Source organism: Phymastichus coffea, unplaced genomic scaffold, assembly GCF_024137745.1.
Source record: "Phymastichus coffea isolate CEN01 unplaced genomic scaffold, Cenicafe_Pcof_1.1 PCOF00015, whole genome shotgun sequence".
Classification (NCBI taxonomy): Eukaryota; Metazoa; Arthropoda; class Insecta; order Hymenoptera; family Eulophidae; genus Phymastichus; species Phymastichus coffea.
The window spans coordinates 4,027,455-4,049,429 of NW_026706826.1; the positions used below are offsets into that span (position 1 = coordinate 4,027,455).

General features: G+C 34.9%; 1 protein-coding gene across 3 annotated transcripts in view; it reads left to right on the forward strand.

Moving 5' to 3' along the window:
- Positions 1-8,749, forward strand: part of LOC131675040 (PCI domain-containing protein 2) — a 455,195-nt gene extending 446,446 nt beyond the window's left edge. For 2 of the 3 annotated variants that reach the window (XM_058953864.1, XM_058953867.1), the window contains exon 5: positions 8,081-8,748. In XM_058953864.1, the coding sequence (XP_058809847.1) occupies positions 8,081-8,595 (515 nt within the window). In that variant the 3' untranslated portion in view covers positions 8,596-8,748. Of the gene's footprint in view, positions 1-8,080 lie in introns of all 3 variants that reach the window. The other variant, XM_058953865.1, reaches the window with a different exon arrangement.
- The last annotated feature ends 13,226 nt before the right edge of the window (positions 8,750-21,975 follow it).

The following is a 21,975-nucleotide window of genomic DNA, read 5'->3' on the forward strand; positions in this document are numbered from 1 at the left end:
AGAGCCAGCTTCTCGATCGAGGATAACTCTGGCTTAATCTCTGGCGGGAGCGGAGCCTGCGCTCTAGCCATCTCAGAGGCGACTTTCCCGAATTGGACCAGCAGGCTTCGGGGAATGGTCACCAGGACCATGTCTGGCTCTTCACGGGCTTTCTTAACGGGTAACATTTTTCTATAAAGGATTCATCTTAATTAATAAGAGCTAACCAAGAAAAAAAATTGAAAGCGGTGAAGCATAAGCGAAAGCAGGGCAGTAGGCAAGCCAAGGGAAGAAATGACTGTGGAATGTCTTGAAGAGTATAGCGTAGGCTTAGTGTTGTTATGGTGTCGTGTAGTGTAAACACGCTGTGATAGAAGAATGTTAAGCGTCAAGCTTGCCTCTAAGGATGAGGTTGTTACCAGTGGCGGTATGACTTTCTTAGAGCCACGTGGTCGGCCTCTTTTCCGATGAGCAATGACCCTTGGTACCAGAGGAACTGGGCTTGGATTCAACTGAGTCTTTGCATCATCATTCACCGGCACAGAAGAAGCTGTTACCGTTGATTCCTCCATCACTGGTAGAGCATCTGCGCGGGTGCTTTCATTAATGGAAAGCTTTAAAGCTTCCCCGTACAGGACGTCACCCTCATCCCGTGTCGCGTCCGAGGGAAATTGCTCGGCATCGAAACAGGGCTTCATGTCACAGACAGCGACTTTTCCTATATCGACTCCATTCTCGATCCGAAGCTGATAAGAATTCATGCCTAGGCGAGATATCACAACAAATGGGCTAGCGTATTTGAGACAGAGTTTAGCTGCTATGACTTTAGCAGCAGAGGAAAGTACTCGGTTCTTTACCCAAACTTTATCGCCGACGTCGTAGTTAACATCACGATGTTTCCGTTTGTAGTACTTCTCTTGTCGCAGATGAGCAGCTTCACTCCTCTCGCAGGTATTGGCTCGTAATTCGTCAAGCTTTTGCATGCGAGAGTACCATTCTTCATGGGCCGTAGTTTCTAGCTGCTGTAGAGCAGCGCGCTCTTCCCTGCGTTGAACGTTATATGACGTTTCTGGATTCCGTCCGTAATTGTGGAAGTCTGGACTGGAGCGAGTAGTCTCATAGATAGCAGTATTGTAGGCAAAGGCAAACTTGCCAATATGTTCGTCCCACTTATTATGTTTATCCGCAATAAATGTCGCGATCATAATTTTGATGGTGCGGTTTACTCGCTCGATCGGGTTCGATTTGGGGGAATAAGGAGCGCATGTGCCGTGAAAGACGCCGTGAGCATCTAAGAAAGAGTCGACTAACGAGTTTTTAAAGGGCGTGCCATTGTCTGATAGAAATCTATCAGGGATTCCAAAACGTAAAAAGATGCGATGATTAATCTCTCTCTTTATCCTTTTGGCATTTTCCATGAACGGGAAACAACGTGTTTTCTCATTAGTCCAGCAGGGGCTCGTTGTTCGACTTTAATTTGCTGGCATACTTGACAGTTACGTACAAAGTGTGCGGTATCTTTGTAGACACTTGGCCAGTAATAACGTAGCACCACCCTCTGGTGAGTTTTTTGTCGGCCTAAATGGTCAGCTGTGGGTTCCTCATGACATTCCATGAGAACCTGCTCGCGCTGTTCTCTTGGAACAACGAGCTTCCAGGCGTCGTCGTCTCCCATGAGATCGTCGATCACACGATCTGGTCGATACAAATACAAACGACCGCCAACAATCTTCCAGTAAGGTTGTGCTTTTGGATCCCGTTCGACCTGCAGAAACTTACGCCGGTATCACGGATCCTTTATATCTTTTGCAACCGTGAAAGACGCTAGCGAAGCTGCTACGTCTTTGTCTGTCTCGTACATACGAGAAAGTGCATCGGGCTCGACATTATTCTTGCCCTTACGGTGTACGACGTTAAAATCGTATGCCTGGAGGCGCAAAGACCATCGGCCTAATTTACCATTGGGGCTCCACAGATTTTGGAGCCACATTAGACTGTGGTGATCACTCACCACTGTGAAGCGATATCCCTCAATGTATGGCCTGAATTTTTCTATAGACCATATGACTGCAAGGCATTCACGTTCAGTAACCGATAGTCGGCGTTCCATAGGCGTGAGGATGCGATTAGCAAAACATAGGTCGCAATCCCCTTCTTCTGTCTTCTGAAGTAAAACACTGCCAAGGCCCGTATCACTGGTATCAGCGGTATGGTGCTCTTCCGTCCATACGTACTTGGTGTCCTTTTTCGTGAGGGACGTAAGAGGTACAGCCAGTGTAGTAAAATCCTGCAGGAATTTCCGGTACCACGAGGCCATACCAAGAAAACGTCGCAATTGTAGATTTCTTGGCACGGGATACTCTAAGATATAAGCTATATATATATAATATTCTTAATATTTTTGTCATATTGAGAGAGAGACAGAGACATAACGAATTGATGTCAAACTCTTTATAACCCTTTCAGGGACACTTTTTTTTTCTTCACTTATCCCGAATCTGAAAATGTACATCAAAGGTTTTCGCGGTCGCTGATTACGAATCTGAAGTCTGATTTTCAAAATTCAAAATGGCAAATCCAATATGGCGGACATAATTTTCAAACTGAAGCTTATATGAATTAAAATTTGTATACTTGGGTTTTCGAGGTCGCTGATTACGAATCTGGAGTCCAATTGTCAAAATTCAAAATGACGGTTCCAATATGGCGTCTATTTTTGGGTTAGAATTTAGAGCCGGAATATAGGGTATACTTTTTTGAATTTGAAAAATTTGATACTGGATTAGGCGGAGCAGCATACGCTCGTCATGCGCTGAAATTTAACCTAGAGCAAGGGTGACTCGTCGAAGGAGGCACAAGGTAGAAATCCATGACAACATGCTCCGTTAGTGAAGATAGCGGGAGACAAGCACCATCAGAATCGGGATGAGTAGAGTGGATAGTAGTTCGAGATGGAGAAAGTTGATGGAGATTGAGTTGTATGCTACAGGTGACTTGATAATGGTTTTAAGAACGTAGTATAAAAGTAAGATAGTGGTAGAGGCTAGGTAAGGGGCTGGCGGCGCTGCAAAAACTACAACGGCTCAGCAGGAAAAGATTGGATGGTTAACTGTTGAGTTTGTGATTGAAGATATTATCGTGGGTGCGGCTATTACCCGTGGGGTCTAGTGAATTTGTAACGTGATGGCCGTTACTCCTGATGAGGAATGATATACTCCGGTTAATACTGCTGCAGGGACTGATGAGGTTGATAGCTATCTATAGTCATACTGATATATGGTGAGTGGATACTGACAAGGAAATTGCTTAGATTAAACTGAAATATATATTTTATAAAGAAAACGGAAAATTTTAGTCGAGGTATTTCGGGAATTTTATCAAAAAGTCGATTTACATATATAACCCACCCCTATATTTACAAAATTTCAAAGTTAATAAAAAAATACTCTTTCATAAAGTAGCTTAGAAATTTAAAGATAAACGAGGCTTGCATATATTTTAAAGCGTGGAAACAATGAAATGGCAGTTCTATGACTACGAGGGTGGTCCGATAAGTACTTAGCCTCACCGCCCGATGGCGCCACTCTCGGAAAAGAAATATTCTATCACGTAGTACAACCTTCTCGATGGTTACTGTAAAGATTTCAGCCGGATCGGAGTTATAGTTTATTTTTGAGAGCGTGTGAAAGCAAGTGTGTCCGTTGATTTTTGAAAAATGGAAAAAGAGCAGTATCGATCGGTGATTTGATTCTTGTTTTTGGAAGGGAAATCGCGCAGCGAAATCAAAAAGCGCTTGGATGCCGTGTACAGTGACTCTTCTCCTTCGATGGCGACCGTCAAAAATTGGTTTAACGAGTTTTAACGTGGTCGCACGTCGATTTTTGGAGAGCCACGTCCAGGTGCTCCGAAAATGGCTACCACGGAGGATAACGTGACAAAAGTTCACGATCTCGTATTGGCAGATCGACGATTGAAGGTGCACGAGATAGCTAAGATCGTAGGCATCTGAAAAGACCGCGTGGGTCATGTCCTGCATGAAATTTTGGGCACGAGAAAGCTGTCGGCGCGATGGGTGCCGCGTTTGCTCACTCCGGACAACAAGCGCAACCGTGAGACAACTTCAGAGCAATGTCTGACGCTGTTTAAGCGCAATCCGAAGGAGTTTCTGCGTCGTTTCATGACAGTCGACGAGACATGGATCCACTGGTATACACCAGAGACCAAGGAACAGTCGAAACAGTGGACTTTACCCGGCGAAAGTGCTCCGAAGAAGGCGAAGACTGTCCCATCGGCCGGAAAGGTGATGGCCACCGTTTTCTGGGATTCACAAGGTGTGATCTACATCGACTACCTGGAGAGGGATAAAACGGTCACAGGGCTGTACTATGCTGAATTATTAGGCCGATTCGACGTCGAATTGCAGAAAAAACGGCCCCATTTGGCGAAGAAAAAAGTACTCTTCCACCATGACAACGCACCGGCTCACACCTCCGCCGTCGCCATGGCCAAATTGGTCGAATTAGGCTACGAACTGCTGCCCCATCCACCGTATTCTCCAGATTTAGCCCCATGCGACTTCTTTTTGTTTCCAAACTTGAAAAAGTCACTCGCCGGGTAGAAATTTGAGTCGAATGAGGAGGTAATCGCTGCCACGGAAGCCTACTTTTCAGACCTCGAGGAAACGTATTTTTCAAACGGGTTAAAGAAGTTGGAGCATCGCTGGGCCAAGTGTATCGAACTAAAAGAAGACTATGTTGAAAAATAAAACCCCACTTTTCCAAAATTTTCGTTTTTCTTTTGTAGGCTAAGTACTTATCGGACCACCCTCGTATTATTTGTACCATTAAGTGTTGGAAGTTTTACATTTAAAAAGTTTCTATTTTCGTGTGCTACATTTCTATGATAACTCTTACTCATAAGATAAGTGTAAAGAGATATTCTGAAATAGAGAAACAACGTGGGAAGCATATGGCATTTTTAGACTTCAATATGCTGATGTTTTTGTTTATTTCATTCCTGTAATACTTCTACTTTTATCAGTATAAGATTAGTCGAATAAGACATTTCAACAATGAAAAACAACATTTATCAGAAACGTTTAGCAGTAAGTTTTATGTTTCAATTGTGTTAATTGTAAGTATTCTAATATTTGACAACAATGAAAATCAATCGATCATTCTAAGTTATGAATATACTCTTACAAGAAATTCTTGTTAACCATGCAGAATTAGAATTAAAAGAAAATATTGAAAAAAATTTTTGAATGCTTTGGATAGATTTAACAAAATGGGAGCTCTAAAAGATAGTACACTCGAATTTCAAGAAGAATTTAAAAATTGTGAAGCGATGGCTATCAAAGAGAATATATGGTACAAACAGCATACTTAATGAGTGTAATTAAATTATTTAATGTAATTAAAGGATAATAAAAAGTTAAATTATGAATTAAAAGAGAAAGCGGTTAAATACTGGAGATCTGCGAAGACATAGAGAGAGAAGATAGACATTAAGAGCATAGAATAATAGACAAAAAAATAAATAAATTTTTTATATGTTACAAAAAAAATTTTATGTGGTGAGTCGAAATTTAAAGATAAAGAAAACAAATTGTTAGATAAACCACGAAATTATATCTATTAGTGTGAAAAAAATAATATCTATACCTCTGATAAAAGTGGATTAAGATAGAAATTCAATCTAAACTAACACTAATAGAGAAAGTAACAAAAAAAGTTAAGTATGTTGTTCAATCAATTTCCGCAATAACCCACAGGTTACGATACAACTAACTATAATTATTACAGGAAAATTACTTTCGCCCCTTTTTTTAGTTATGAAGAAAATAAAAAATAAGTTAAGACGATAATACTAAAAGTTTTATTCAAACCACTTAATGTTTACGTGATAGCTTCAAAACCAGGTAAATTGAAAGCTATGTATAATCTGAAAATATTGATTTTATACGACTTTTTAAGTATTCATTATATTTATCGAATATTTCAAAACGTAATTAAGAGAAGTCTTTTATCCTAATATTAATAGTAAATGTGTATTTCTAATAAATTCATCAAGTAGACATTGTCCAGAAGCTGTACAAGAAGTTATTGTTAAAGATAAACAAATCCATCTATTAAAGTTACCCAAAGGTACAGCATCAAAGATAGAATCTTTAGATATTTTTAGTTTTAGACTCTGGGAAAACTTTGTAAGGCACTTTTTCCGAAGTGTGATATTAATAAATGAAGACATTTACATTAATTTACATTTTAGGAACAATGTTATAAAATTACAAGCACTTACAATCGACTGTCTTCAACTATAAATATCAATCTTTTTAAGTATTTTATATAACAGTTGGTTTAAAAATGGATATATAAACAAAAAAACTTATCCTTCTCGTATTTGGATTTACATAAGCAGATTTATCAAGGTTTGTGTGAGAGACCTGGATGTACAAATATTGCTATTATTAGATGTTCATGATGTGGAAAATCTTCTTTCTAAAATTATTACTACTTTTTTTAACTTATTGCATCATCTTGTATATTTTGCTTTCTTTAGAGTTAAATTTGTAATACAGATTCAACTTTCCGTATAACAAGTTAAAAAAATAACAAAAAATGCTTTAATATCTAATTGTTATAGATTTTTTTTTGCTATAGTTTATTGTAATTTATTTAAAATAAATTTGAAATATCTTGTTGGTTATCATGTGAAACGCCCCGACTAAATTTTTTCGTTTATTTAAATAAAATATATGTTAATTTAATTTAAATGACTTTGAAAAGCCGGTACTCGATTGTAAAAAAAGCAATATTTTTACTTAGAAAAAATGAGGGGTTGCAACATTTTAAAGTAAAAATAATTGTCATAAAACTGCCATTTTATAATAAACAATTTGGCGTTAGTATTATATCAATATTCAATTTTTTTTTAAAGTTAATATGTAGTTTTTTTTGGGGGGTAATTTTTAAAGGTTATTTTCATTCCCAAAAAAAACTTCTTCGTCGATAAAAATTACATGTCTCTTATTTTTTTTTTCTATTCTACAACATATTACAGTTAGATAAAAATTGGAGGCGAACACCTCGTAAGAATTCTTTAGGTAGTAGGAGGAAATGGCGGTAGCGAAGGTGGCGGTTCGGAACTAGTCAAAAACAATTTAATGACAATCCTAATGACGCGAGTGGGTAATTCTGAGCGCTACGTACAACTGAACACAATGCAGTGAAGCTAGATCAAGTAGGTCATTTTCAGACAGGACCGAGATAAGTTCGGCTCTTGAAGTAGGACGGGCGAAGAACCGAAGGTTCTTGACGATAGGCCGAAGATATCCGAGAGAGTCGCAAGCTGCACATGTCTTGAAGAGAAGTTCAAAGACAGGCTTCGGCCAAATCGAACACAAGTAGACGCGCAGATTTCCTCCACAACCAATTATTAGTTAGGCCGTGAACCCTTTAAAGATGGAAGAGAGGCAGATAATTTGGTCACGAGTTACTGAGGGAGTCAGTACAAAGGCAGTTATTTTTATTCTATGAGAATCTTTCAAGAGTTTTTGATTGGTTGACTAAAAATATCATCGAAAGCTACAATACGCTTGCCAGAGATTGCCTCCAAATTACTTTTATGGTGATCCGAAAATAATCGAAATTGCATACCTACTTTGGAGGCGGGATTTTCAATTTACAGCGATTTTAAGAATAATGAAATATGTTAAATTAAATCTTGATATAGCAGTAGTTAACTACGTTAAATGGGCCAATGAATTTAAAACAGATTTCTTCAACTTATTTAATACAAATTTATAAAAACAGTTTTTACCTGAATAAACCTTCAAATTCTTCTATATTTATTTTATAATAAACGGCGCTAAGTTTAATTATCTTTATTATTTTTATTATTAATTAATTATCTCATATAGTGAAGGTCTTATAAGTTAGAATCAGGAAGTTAGGAATTCTTCCTGTATAAAAAGATTAAAAATAATCTTATGAATAATGAAGCTATATATAAAGTTTGAAAATCTCTTTACATTCTTAAAAAATATTGAACAATCTATTTTTATTAGTATTGAATTAAATATTCATTTTATTTCTTTCAGCTGACGAATACTTAACCTACGCCTTCCAACATTGCCATAAAGGATCTATGCAGAATAAACGTCTTATACTATTATATCTTGTTCCTGTCAAGATGCTACTTGGGATTCTTCCAAAATACCATTTATTAAAAAAATATAATTTACTGGAATTCTCGGATTTAATTGACGCTGTTAGAAAAGGAAATATACAGAGTTTAGAATCAGTTATGAGTTATCAAGAAGGATTTCTTATCAACGCCGGAATATATTTGATTGTTGAAAAACTAAAATTAATTGCATACAGAAATTTATTTAAAAAAGTTTATTTAGTTCTTAAAACTCATCAAATAGATATGGAATGTCTTCTAGGTGCATTAAAAATATACGGACGAAATGATTTAGATATAGACGAAACAGAATGCATAGTTGCAAATCTGATTTTCGATGGAAAAATCAAAGGTTATATTTCACATCAACATAAAAAATTAGTAATTTCTAAACAAAATCCCTTTCCAAAATTGTCATCTTTGGTTTAATTATCGAAAAAAATTTATAATAAAAGTATAACATTTAAAATACTAACTATTTTTTAAGTTTTGAAAATATATTTACCAGGAAAAATATATTATTCTGTAAGAAATATATAACTAAAAATGTTGTCTTCTTGTATATTATCAATTGAGTATTCTATGCTCGACCTTTTCTAATAAATATTTTTTAATAATGAAATGAAGAGTACAGTGAAGTTACAAGAATTTCTCCATATCTACAGACGTTATTATTGCATGTGATAAAAAGAGTATATAGACAAATTTTTTATGGGAGTTGTAGGGCAAAGATCATTTATAGATCGTAATAACCATTGTTGATAAAATTATTCAAACGATATCAACCCCAATGTCGTCATGAGCCAGAATTCCAACGTAGTCTACTGACTAAAAACCCTTTCGTTTTACGGCACTAGGGATGTACGACCATAACGTGAACTGTCCGTTACAATATCTAGCACACACCGACACTTTTTTTTAGTATTACTTTGATAGGGATTGTTATGATCCCGCAGGATTTTCCTTCGGATGCTGTACTTCTCAACCTATCAATCTTGTGATTTCTTCAGTCTCTTCTTCTCACTTGTCTCTTTTTTTCTTCTATAATCTTAATTATTTATCTGATAAAAGCAGCTACGACATTCCAAATTTTCTTTGACGTTAGTATGATCTATGGGTTTATCTTTTAATAGCCGAGTAAATTCTACTTATGAATAAGTTAGCTTTCTTCTATAGCCTGCACTCCACGTCATCCTTCTCTTTACAACAAAATGATAATTGCTATTAGGTCTATGTCTTGTCTAGATTATATATGTTCCGAATCAGTCGTAATTGCTAAAGTCTTGAGTCTATTGATATTCCATCTTGCGTATTTACGTAGTATCTAATCCTCATTCTTCCATATAGTGAGCATACGTTCATCCTTCTAAACATTCTAAATCTCTAGTCATCTCTTGAAAAGCGTCTCCCTTGCTCATATGATCTTTACTGCTCATTTAGCTGTCTCTGTCTTAGTCACCGTACCTCTTGCTTGATCCATATTTCTAACCTCTCAAACGTTAATAATCGTATGGGGATACTACTATATGCACATTAACTGCGTTTCTTGACAGAGAACGCCATGCAATTATTATGCACAGATTCATTTTTCACTATACTGCTTGTAAGTTATATCTATTGTGCTTGTCAACTGTTGTTTATAAAATTATAGTTGCCCATATCGATACTCTATACAATTGTCTTGACTCTATAACTGTTGCTTGCAGCTTTATTTCCGAACGTCCCTGTTACGCGACCTTACGTGGAGCTTTTATAGCTAGGGGTCGGTTGGGTGGAAATCCCCTTCTTCAGGCCCATGAGACGTTGACAACTGAGTTTTGTATTGATGGAAAATTTTCTTATCCTATCTAGCATTTTGTTATTGGCTTATGGACGTGAGTTTTCAGAGAGAGAGAGAGAGAGAGAGAGAGAGAGAGAGAAAGGATCTCTTTTAAACTTGGGCTCTTTTCTCCAACGATAGCTCTTGGAGTATCATTTTGGAGAGTAAAAGTGTCGCTATTATTTATTATTATTATCGCGGATTTAATTGATTATAATGATACATAATACTTATTTAACATTAAAGAATTAATAATAAATTGTAATAACTACAAAATACAATAATTCAATAATTATATATTATACAACAATTAGGAAATTTTGCAAAATTAAGAAAAGTTCATTATCGTTCTATTCTTTGTTTTACTTCATGTTGAAATATGAAAGATTAATTATTTATTAGTTATTTCGTAGATATAAAAATATATTTCGAAAGTGTGCGCATTACAGTACGATGATTGTTAAAATTAGTTATTATTTTGTTTCTTATAATAATAATTTACGAAATTACTTAAAACCTATTAATATTTCGGATATTTTTTTTATGGTTTTCGTTATTTTCTAACGAATTTAAGCTTCAGAATGAAAACTTAAGTTAAACTTAAGATAAGAGGTTATGGATAGGTATGATTATTTATTATTATTTAGGGTAAGAAAAATTTTCGGATTTCTACAATTTTATTTCATTCGGTTTCAATGATAAATTCTAAACCTTCTTACAAACAGAAAAAAATTTCGTGGGAAAAGATAGATTGTACTTTCGTGGCCCTCTCCTCCTATCATCATGATAACTCTCGAGAGCTGTTAAGTGAGAAAGAATAAGATCGGGCAGTGAACTGCTTCTCACAACCTTGTTTTTCCTGTAGATAATATTGGTTTTCATTCTGATCTTCGGATTAATTTCTATAAATTAATTAGGTAAAAAAAATTAAATTAAGCTAAATTACTGCCTGCCGTCACACCCCTACACTTAAACGATTGTTAGAGGAGTGCAATGAGGAAAAGCAATCGTACCTTAATCCTAAAATTATAAGAATCTTGTCGTACAACGTTGTAGTCAGAATGAAGTTAAGTCATAAATTTCCTCCACATTTTGTTCCATGTGTTGACTACTAATAGTTCCATTATGTTTTCGTTCATCAGTTTTCCAATTATTCCATCATGATCTTTTATGGTGTGTCCATGAATTTCTCGGGCTATATTGTTTATTACTGCGAGTCGTTCTAAAGGAAACATGATTCGGTTCATTAGTTCTTATAGATCCTTTTCGATATATATTCCACCTGTGGCTAGTGAAGGAATATTCTGATATCTCCATGTAAAACTGGAGAAAAGCTTGAGAATGGTAGGTGCTTTTTCTTCCACTGCTCTGGCCAAAAACTTATACCATTCTTTATTGAAATAAAGATATGTATGCAACAATGTATTACAGTTAACAATTGTCTCATGGGATTTAAAAATGTGAGTTTTAGGAAATAGGAACTTTGTGTGGTTGTCATATATCATTTTTAATTCTGAGTAGCATTCTTCACCTTGAAGAATTTTTACACCAACAGGTATGCATTTGACTATGTGTACCACCTCTCTAACTATTAGGGCCATATATCCGGGACCTTTCATGAGATTATAGGCAAACTAATCGGAAGATTGAGTAGCAATTGCAAGTGCATTCTTCAAAATTTCTCTTTCTTGCTTATAACACTGTACGACAATATCCTTGTACAAACAAGACATTTGTACCTTTATATGGCGTTCTATGTATACAAATTTTGAATTTATATACGAAAAATTTATCTAGTTTATTTAACGATATTTCCTTGCTAAGGAAAAATGTATTATTTTCGACAACATAGATAAAAAGATTCGGAAGTTCGGTAACTAGAATTTCATAACCACATAGATGATGTTTAAATTTGGATATTAATCCGAACGCGATGTTTTGTCTTACTAATGAATATAAAGCTTGTTCGATCTCTCCTTCAATCTGGTTAGCTACGCCTTCATACAATATGTGATACTGATTAAATTTATATAAATCCTTAGGCATACTCTCCCAAAAAGTATGTTCTTCAGAATCAATACAGTTTTTATTACCTAAATTATATTTAACGCTACTACGTAATATTATTGATTATTATTTAAATCGACAGAAGCGGTATATTCTTGTAGAGTTATTCTTATTTTAGCTTGGACTACTACTGAATTCTAACTTCCGTAAGCATCGGAATAGCTACCATAGTTACACTCTTCGTTTTGTTTTACACTTCTTGCAAGTATTGCTGGTCTGACTATGGTTTAATTATTACTATGGAATTGTGTGAATACATTCTACAATAATAAACAGTTCGGTCTAGTTGAACTTGATATTGAACCACATGTACATTTACATAATTATTTAACTGTAATATCTGAATGTATTTTTTTGTTATGTTTACATTTGTAGAAGGCGCTTCATATTCTTCCACGTTTAACAAAGATATAGTTGTTATATTAAGAGATCTTACTCCGCTATCGTATCCTATGATGGCTGTAACTGGATTATCTATTATTAGGAGTAGCAGTGATAATAGAAGAGAATACATCATTTTATATATCTGTAATAAAAAAATATTTCATTATATGGTCCTTTTGTTCGATTGTCAGAAAAAAATATGTATTCTATATATGTTTGGTTTCCTTGGTTGATTAGTTAATATGTGAAATTCGGAGTCTATTTGAATGAACTATTTTTATGCTTTTTTAGTATCTATTTTAACATTATGTTTTGGTAAAATACCAAATATTTTATAAGATCCTAAGTAATGATCCCCGAATTTCCCTGGTTTATGACCTAATTTAAAAAAAACAAAATTTTTTATATTTATATACCTATCGTAATATTTTGTTGATCATTCTTTAGAATTGACTAAATTCTTGCAAGCTAGTTTTCGTATACTACAAAAACATGTAACTAACAAGGGAACCACCCCAACCCTCCGCCTCCGATTTTTCTGCAATTAAGATATGTTGTAATTCGTAAAAAAATAAAAGACCCGTATTTTTTTTTATCTAAGGGATGAAACCCACCCCAAAAAACAACCCCAAAAGCAGTTCTATAGCAATATCTTTAGTTGTAATGTATATTTTTTTATGAAACAAAAAAATACAAGATACTTATAAAAAAAGTAACCCGGGGGTTACAACCCCTACGTTGTATAGATGAAAAACTGTATTTATAAGTGTATTTTTACCTTACAAAATCAAAAAATTATGTTAAAAAAATTTTAAAAATGATATTCTAGTAGAAAATGATAAAACAAAATTGACGTGTTCCGGGGTTTTCCTATTATCTATTATTTCGAGGGTGAACTACCCCTTAATGTTATTAATACAATATATCGTAAGCAGTTATTAATCGCAGATTATGCTGATTATTTCATGTTCTATGACGCTCAAAAAAGCCAAACACATATATACTTTTGTTCTACCGAATAAACTATTTAGAGGGTGAAAGCTACCCCCGAAAGTTACCCCTCAACACCATTTTCGAGCGAAATTTTCGTATTTTATGCACAGTTTTCGAAAAAACAAACTCAAAAAAATTCGTTTAGAAAATTTCAGCTAAATATATGGATTTCGTCTACAGGGGTTGCAACCCCCTAAGTCGCCTGAAAGAAAAGCTATGTTTTCAAATAATTTCTTGTAAAATTTTTTCAGAAAAATTGAAGTTTATGAAATTCCGTTTAAAATCTAACACAAAAGTATATAGTATCCGTCTCCAGGGGCTGCTACCCCTTCATTGGAGAGTGAACAGACCATTCATTTGTTACCCTGATCCCCTACCACCTCGAATCCAATTTCCTTATGCCTCGAGCTGTTTACCCTGCCACACTCTAACCCCGAACTCCTACACCCGAATTTCATGAACCCTCGAGTTGCTTACCCTGCCACGCTGTAACCCCAAACTCTTAACCCCAATTTCCTTAACCCTTGAGCTGGTTACCCTGCCACGCTTTAAACCCGAACTCCTAAACCCGAATTTCATCAACCCTCGAGCTGGTTACCCTGCCACGCTGTAACCCCAAACTCTTAACCCCAATTTCTTTAACCCTCGAGCTGGTTACCCTGCCACGCTCTAAACTCGAACTCCTACACCCTAATTTCATCAACCCTCGAGCTGGTTACCCTGCCACGCTGGAACCCCAAACTCTTAACCCCAATTTCATCAATCCTCGAGCTGGTTACCCTGCCACGCTGTAACCCGTAACTCCTACACCCGAATTTCATCAATCCTCGAGCTGGTTACCCTGCCACGCTCTAACCCTGAACTCCTACACCCGAATTTCATTAATCCTCGAGCTGGTTACCCTGCCTCGCTGTAACCCGTAACTCCTACACCCGAATTTCATCAATCCTCGAGCTGGTTACCCTGCCACGCTCTAACCCCAAACTCTTAACCCCAATTTCATTAATCCTCGAGCTGGTTACCCTGCCTCGCTGTAACCCGTAACTCCTACACCCGAATTTCATCAATCCTCGAGCTGGTTACCCTGCCACGCTCTAACTCCAAACTCTTAACCCCAATTTCATCAATCCTCGAGCTGGTTACCCTGCCACGCTGTAACCCGTAACTCCTACACCCGAATTTCATCAATCCTCGAGCTGGTTACCCTGCCACGCTCTAACCCTGAACTCCTACACCCGAATTTCATTAATCCTCGAGCTGGTTACCCTGCCTCGCTGTAACCCCGAACTCCTGCATTCCAATTTTCTGAAATCCGGAACCCAGCTCCCTGTCATTTATAATCCAGATTTCGAAATATTTATAGTATCTTCAAATAAAAGGACTTATGCATATTTTTTGTAGAAGATAACGTTTAATTAATTACGTATATTTATATATAGGTAGGAAATAGCAAATGCAACTACGAAATCATGCAAATTTTTGAAGTTAGAAATAGCTACGGGGAATTTCATTTTTAAATCATTATGTTTAACAAATATTACTACTATCCCTGAGGAAATTCGATTATTATGTTATTACGAAAAAATTCATTAGATAAACTGATTTTACCATACTAATAGGTATATGTACGTATTTCGCGAGGCGGTTTTAGCCAATATAAAAATACTGACATGAGATAATGTTACTTTTATTTTCCACCTTAAACGCACTCGAGTATATACATGACAAAACAAAATCAAACTGTGGCATGACGTGGAAACCACAATCAACGAATGCGGTTCATGTGGTTTAAATAGCAAGATTGGAACTGCAACTATCTTTTTCCTTGATAGAAACCGCAATCGTTGACGTATGTGATAATCCAAGATCTTACAGTGGAGGAACCTCGGGCACCTTGATTTGATATCGGTTTGTGTGATGCCAACTTCAAAACATGTTTTGTTCACTTACAGTATATATAAACATATTCGATCAGCATACTTCAGTGAATTAGTAATAGAACTTTGCTTTACATCTACGTTTTTGAATATCAAAATTGTGTTAGAATGACAATTGAAATTCACGTCATTCAAAAATTACTGAAATTATTCCACATAAGTGTGGTTGTAGAAAGCATACCTATATTAAACGATGCAGAGAAGCAGCTACACGATTATGTTAAAGATATATTGAGAAAAAGCATTGAAACGAATTCAGGTATTGAATGTGAGACAAGTGAGAACTTATGTTTCCTGGATGATGATTTTGATATTAATCCAGAAGTAATTGACAATCAATTTGAAGAAATAAATGGTGTAGACTATGCCGAGGTAACTACTTGTACGGTAACAAATACGGTACTCGACGATGGATGACTGTTGGATACTGGGAAAGTGGTAAGAAAAAGAAACTGTCTTTAAGTTCCGTCCAGAGTAAATATAAACAAGTTTCGTTAGAACGTCAGTTGAGAACATGGAAACAGCAAATTTTGACAGGCGGGACCAAAAGAGAGAATCTGTTTAAAGTTTCAGAATATACTATACAACAACTCAAAGATGCTTTAGGTCGGAAGTTAACAGTGCATGATTTAGATCTTAAAAGATGGGCTTTACAAAAAAAGTATGAGTTAGATATGCTTTGGTTTAAAGCTTCACCCCATTGGATATTACTATTCAAAAAAAAGCATAAAATTGTATCGCGTAAAATAACTAAATATGTGACTAAGGTATCTGTTGAAAATGAGGCTAGTTTAAAGTAAGATTGTCAAAATTTTATCAACCTCACTAAAACAGAATTATCAACCAAAAGTGCAAGTAACATATATAATTCCGATCAAAGTGGATTCAATTTAGAAATGCATACTGGTAGAATATTGAGCGAAAAAGGTAAGAAGACAGTCGAATCAGTAGTACAATCAGTATCATCGACTACGTATAGTTATACGATTTAACCGACAATATTTGTAGAAGGTACATTGCTATCACCCCTTTTTATGGTATTAAAAAAACAAACGGAGAGTTTGGACCTATTATTTCAAAAAACTATTCAATGCACCTAATATATTTTTGCGAGTAAGTGCATCAGGAAAGCTGTAGAATGAATTACTTCAAACACGGTTGCAACATGTACTTTTTCCTAACTATGAGAAAACAGCAGTTTTATTACTAGACTCATGGAGTGGACAGTGTGAACGTACTGTAAGAGAAGTGACACCAGCAGATACAAATTTTCGATTGATGACAATTCCTAAGGGTACGACAGGCAAAATTCAACCACAGGATGTTTTCGGTTTTCGATCTTGGAAAAACTTTGTAAGAACAATATCCGATGCCATTATTTTATTCGGATCAGACATCAGTTTACATGAAAGGAATAATATTATAAAATTACAGTATATCACACATAATCAATTATCATCACCTAGATTCAAAAGCGTATTTAAATATGCTTGGTACAAAAGTGGGTACTTGCATAAAAAACCTGATTCGTTCGACAATCCTGTTGAATATTGCTTCGAAATTTCAGAACAGTCTATCTGCAAGCTTTGTGAGAAAATAGCAATTATAAAATGTGCATGGAGCTAGAAACTAATATGTCTACAGCATTTATTTATAGAGTATCATTATTGTTCACAATATGTACAGTGATAATGAGTGCGGATGGTCTTTTTATATTCAGAAAATGTAATCTCAATATCAGATGTAATCACGAATTAATATAACGTAAATATAACATAAAAATAAAATAAATTTAACGTTATCTTCTACAATTATTTCGCCTATGTCATTTTCTTCAGAGCTATTATAAATATGTCGAAATTGGGATTATGAATAACAGAGAACAGGGTTTCGGTCTAGAAAATTGGAAAGGGCAGCGTAACCAGCTCGAGGATTAATGAAATTCGGGTATAGGAGTTACGGGTTACAGCGTGGCAGGGTAACCAGCTCGAGGGTTGAGGAAATTGGGGTTACAGCGTGGCAGGGTAACCAGCTCGAGGGTTGATGAAATTCGGGTTTAGGAGTTCGGGTTTAAAGCGTGGCAGGGTAACCAGCTCAAGGGTTAAGGAAATTGGGGTTAAGAGTTTGGGGTTACAGCGTGGCAGGGTAAGCAGCTCGAGGGTTCATGAAATTCGGGTGTAGGAGTTCGGGGTTAGAGCGTGGCAGGGTAAACAGCTCGAGGCTTAAGGAAATTGGATTCGAGGTGGTAGGGGATCAGGGTAACAAATGAATGGTCTGTTCACTCTCCAATGAAGGGGTAGCAGCCCCTAGTGACGGATACTATATACTTTTGTGTTAGATTTTAAACGGAATTTCATAAACTTCATTTTTTCTGAAAAAATTTTACAAGAAATTATTTGAAAACATAGCTTTTCTTTCAGGCGACTTAGGGGGTTGCAACTCTTGTAGACGAAATCCATATATTTAGCTGAAATTTTCTAAACGAATTTTTTTGAGTTTGTTTTTTCGAAAACTGTGCATAAAATACGAAAATTTCGCTCGAAAATGGTGTTGAGGGGTAACTTTCGGGGGTAGCTTTCACCCTCTAAATAGTTTATTCGGTAGAACAAAAGTATATATGTGTTTGGCTTTTTTGAGCGTCATAGAACATGAAATAATCAGCATAATCTGCGATTAACAACCGCTTATATTGTATTAATAACATTAAGGGGTAGTTCACCCTCGAAATAATAGATAATAGGAAAACCCCGGAACACGTCAATTTTGTTTTATCATTTTCTACTAGAATATCATTTTAAAAATTTTTTAACATAATTTTTTTATTTCGTAAAGTAAAAATACACTTAAAAATATAGTTTTTCCTCTATACAACGTAGGGGTTGCAACCCCCAGCGACCAAATTGATATGTGTCTGTTATTTTTTTTATAAATATCCTGTGTTTTTTTGTTTCATAAAAAAATATTCATTACAACTAAAGATATTGCTATAGAACTGCATTTGGGGTTGTTTTTTGGGGGTGGGTTTCAACCCTTAGATAGCTTTTTCCGCCGATAAAAAAATACTGGTCTTTTATTTTTTTACGAATTACAACATATCTTAATTGCAGAAAAATCGGAGGCGAAGGGTTGGGGTGGTTCCCTTGTAAGTCTATTATACATCCCTTATACGTAGGTAATATATCGTCCTCACGAAGGGGATTATTCGAAGGCATACGAGCCAATCGACCAAATACTACTTCATAGGATGTATTTTTGACAAGTATTATAGTTCAGAATAGCTAAATCGAGCCAATCATCCCAATTGTTGTCTATCTTAGTATACTGTTTCAAGTATTCAGCTTACACGTGTTGTGATCTCTCGAGAGAACCATTGGATTAAGGCATGAACGCTGTGGTTTTTAATTTTTTTTATTTTAAATTGTTTAGAAATACGTGACAGCAAAGAACTCAGTTTTTACCCTGATCATTAAGTACAGCTCTAGGACATCCGACAATAAAAATAAATTTTTTTATAAAGGCGTTAGCTATTGTTGATAATAAGTTATTGGGTACAGTGTCTGCTAGACAAAATTTACTCAGTTGATCCTGTAAAAGGAGTATGTATTCATGACAGATGTTTTTTTAAGGGGGCCAACTATATCCATGGCTATTTTATCAAAAACCGTAGCATAAATATCAGTGATTATCATCAGCTGTTTGATTTGTAATCGTACTTATTTCTTCAGTTGACATTCGAGATATTATTGAATACTTTTCCAAATATCATCTTTTAAATTTGTCCAATAGTATTCTTGCCGTATTCGATAATGAGTTTTTGAAACACCATGATGTTCTCCAATCGGTGATTTATGACATTCGTAAAATATTGCATCGTGTTGTTCGGGGAACATGTATCAACTTGTCCACGTAGATTATTATTTTTATGTTACTGTTTCGGAATACGCTATCTAATAAATGGAGTATTTCTGACCAATCTAAATTTTCTATATGTTTACTTTGTGCAATACTAATTTCAGTTTAGTTAGTAATAATTAATAGATTTCTCAGTATTTTTAAAGTGTTGCATATTTGATTTTTGATGTAACTTAATTATTCAGAACGCTTACCTCAAATGCAAAGTCCAAATCAATAGTTTGTTTTCTTCTTATCTTTAAGGACTTCCCCTACTTGAACTATTTATTTATTACTGATCTTATTATATCCTATTAATTTTCAAGCACCTTCATCGCATGGTTGTTCATTACTACTTATTGTTGCGTAGAGGAAATTATATGTTAACGAGATAGGTAATAACTAAGTGTTATTATGAACACACCAGATAGTTACTTAATGTAGTTTTAAGGGAATCTAATGCAAATTCACTAGATTCAAGCTGAATGAATTTCCAGAAAGGTACTAGCAAAGAAAGTGCTCGAAAATAGCTAGCACGCTGTTAGTCAAAAAAAATAATGTTCATTTGGGAACAAAACAAGTTATTTCGACAAATACTGGCCATCCGTTGGAATCTAAACATGGTGTGGTGACTTGCCGTGGTACTATCTTCCATGAGCAAAATAATCATCGAAACATCAAATTAAAATCTTAAATTTTTTTATGACGGGTGAACCGTTGCAATTTCTCAACGCTATGCGTAAATACATTTATGCCAGTGACCAAAACAGAGAACATTTTTATAGCATCCTTGATCAATCCTTGTAATTTTCAGAATTTTAACTATCGATTTCTCGGGCGCTATTGGAACGATTCCGTACAAGAGGAATTTCGTAGGGAATTATTTAAAAGGCTATATCACGCAAATCAGGAAGTAAGTAAGGAGGATTATAAGCCGGTAATTTAGTCATGTTCGATATCTCATTAAAACGGCCAGTGAGGCCAACACTGTCTGAAATTTACGTTATTATTTTAACCATGAAGTACCATACGTGTAATTTAATTAAAATTCTTAATGAGCTCAATCACATCGAGTAAATTAATTCAACACGTAATAAATCCAGTTCATTTAACGCCCACAAGCAATATAGCATGACGCCACTACATGAAAACAACAATTAATCGTTTAATAAGTTGATCCTGATCCGTGAACAGCCATACAATTAAAACTGGTATGCACCAATTAATATAATTAGAGTATTATAACTGACTTGAATTTTGACCGTAGGAACGAGAGTAAGCCATACCATAAACGAGGAAATCGCCGAAACGTCAATAAAAGTAGCCAGAACTACAACTTTTTTAAAATGATCAAAAACAAAACCATGTTCAAAATAAAAATTCGCCAGATAAAAGTAATTCAAAATCAAAATGAAGTAAATAACGTCAAGATACTTCATGATAAGCAGCAGATTGATGCTATCTATGCAGGAAGATTTATTGATTAGCGATAACTTGAAAAACTATGCACAATTGTGGTACTAAAATCAGATAGTGCTGTAGTTGATATTTCCAAAATTCTAGGTATTATGTTACCCTAATCAATACATATATTTTAATATGAACTGAATTACCAGAATAAGCAATCTGAGTCGATTATGTAAGTTTGACTGTCTTATTCGACGTCGGGATTACGATCACCTAAATATCCGCTGCTTTTATAAAACAATTCTATTTTAGATATATCATTTGTCACCCTTTGCATTGCTGGCTTGTGAACCTACGGATACATCGGATAACGATCAGTAAAAATACAAAAATAAATTAGGTTATTGGCAACATACAAATATATTTGAATTCTCTCGCGATATTTCAGTTAATTGAGAAATATATCATAAGAGATAACCGCCAGTACATTCTGGATAGCCGAATAAACATTAAGCAATCAAATGGTTTTAAAGTTATCAATATCCAATAATTTTTTGCTATTAACATACCGCTAGTCTTACAGTTAAAGTATATGTTATCGAGAGTAACATACATGAAGCATTAAACAGTAGAAGTGAAATATATTGTTAGCACAATTTATCGAAAATTCAGTAATGATATTAAAAATTTGGAATTTACAGTTAATAAAAAAAATCGAATTAAAAGCTAGAGAAAGAACAATGCACATTATGCATCGTAAATAAATACATTGGCATAAGTTGAAAGAGAACGTAGTAATCGTGGACAATTATGGTTTGTATATTATAAACATTGAATACAATTGCTATATATATTGCTATTGATTCAAGAAAGAAGAAAAAAGGTATTAAAAATTAATCTTGAACTTCTCAACATAGCCGATTACTACTCTTATTTCAAAAATATCACGAAATATCCCTCATCAACTATCTATTTCAGAGCATTTTATACTGGATCCTGTATTGGAAAATAGAAACAACTTAGTTGTTGAATATAATTTCAATACAAAAATAATGTCATACTAAATAATTATGTCCAAAATAAATAAATCATTAATTTGAATAAATGAAATATGTTGTTACCAAAATTTATTTAAAATTTAGCAATGAAAAATCTGGAATTTACAGTTAATAAAAAGAAGAAATAATTATTAGTTGCTAGATAAAAAGCAACACTCGTGATCTATTGCAAACAAATACATTAGGATGAGGTGAAAAAAAACCATAGTAATCACGACCGATTATGGCTTGCATGTGATAAACCCTCAATATA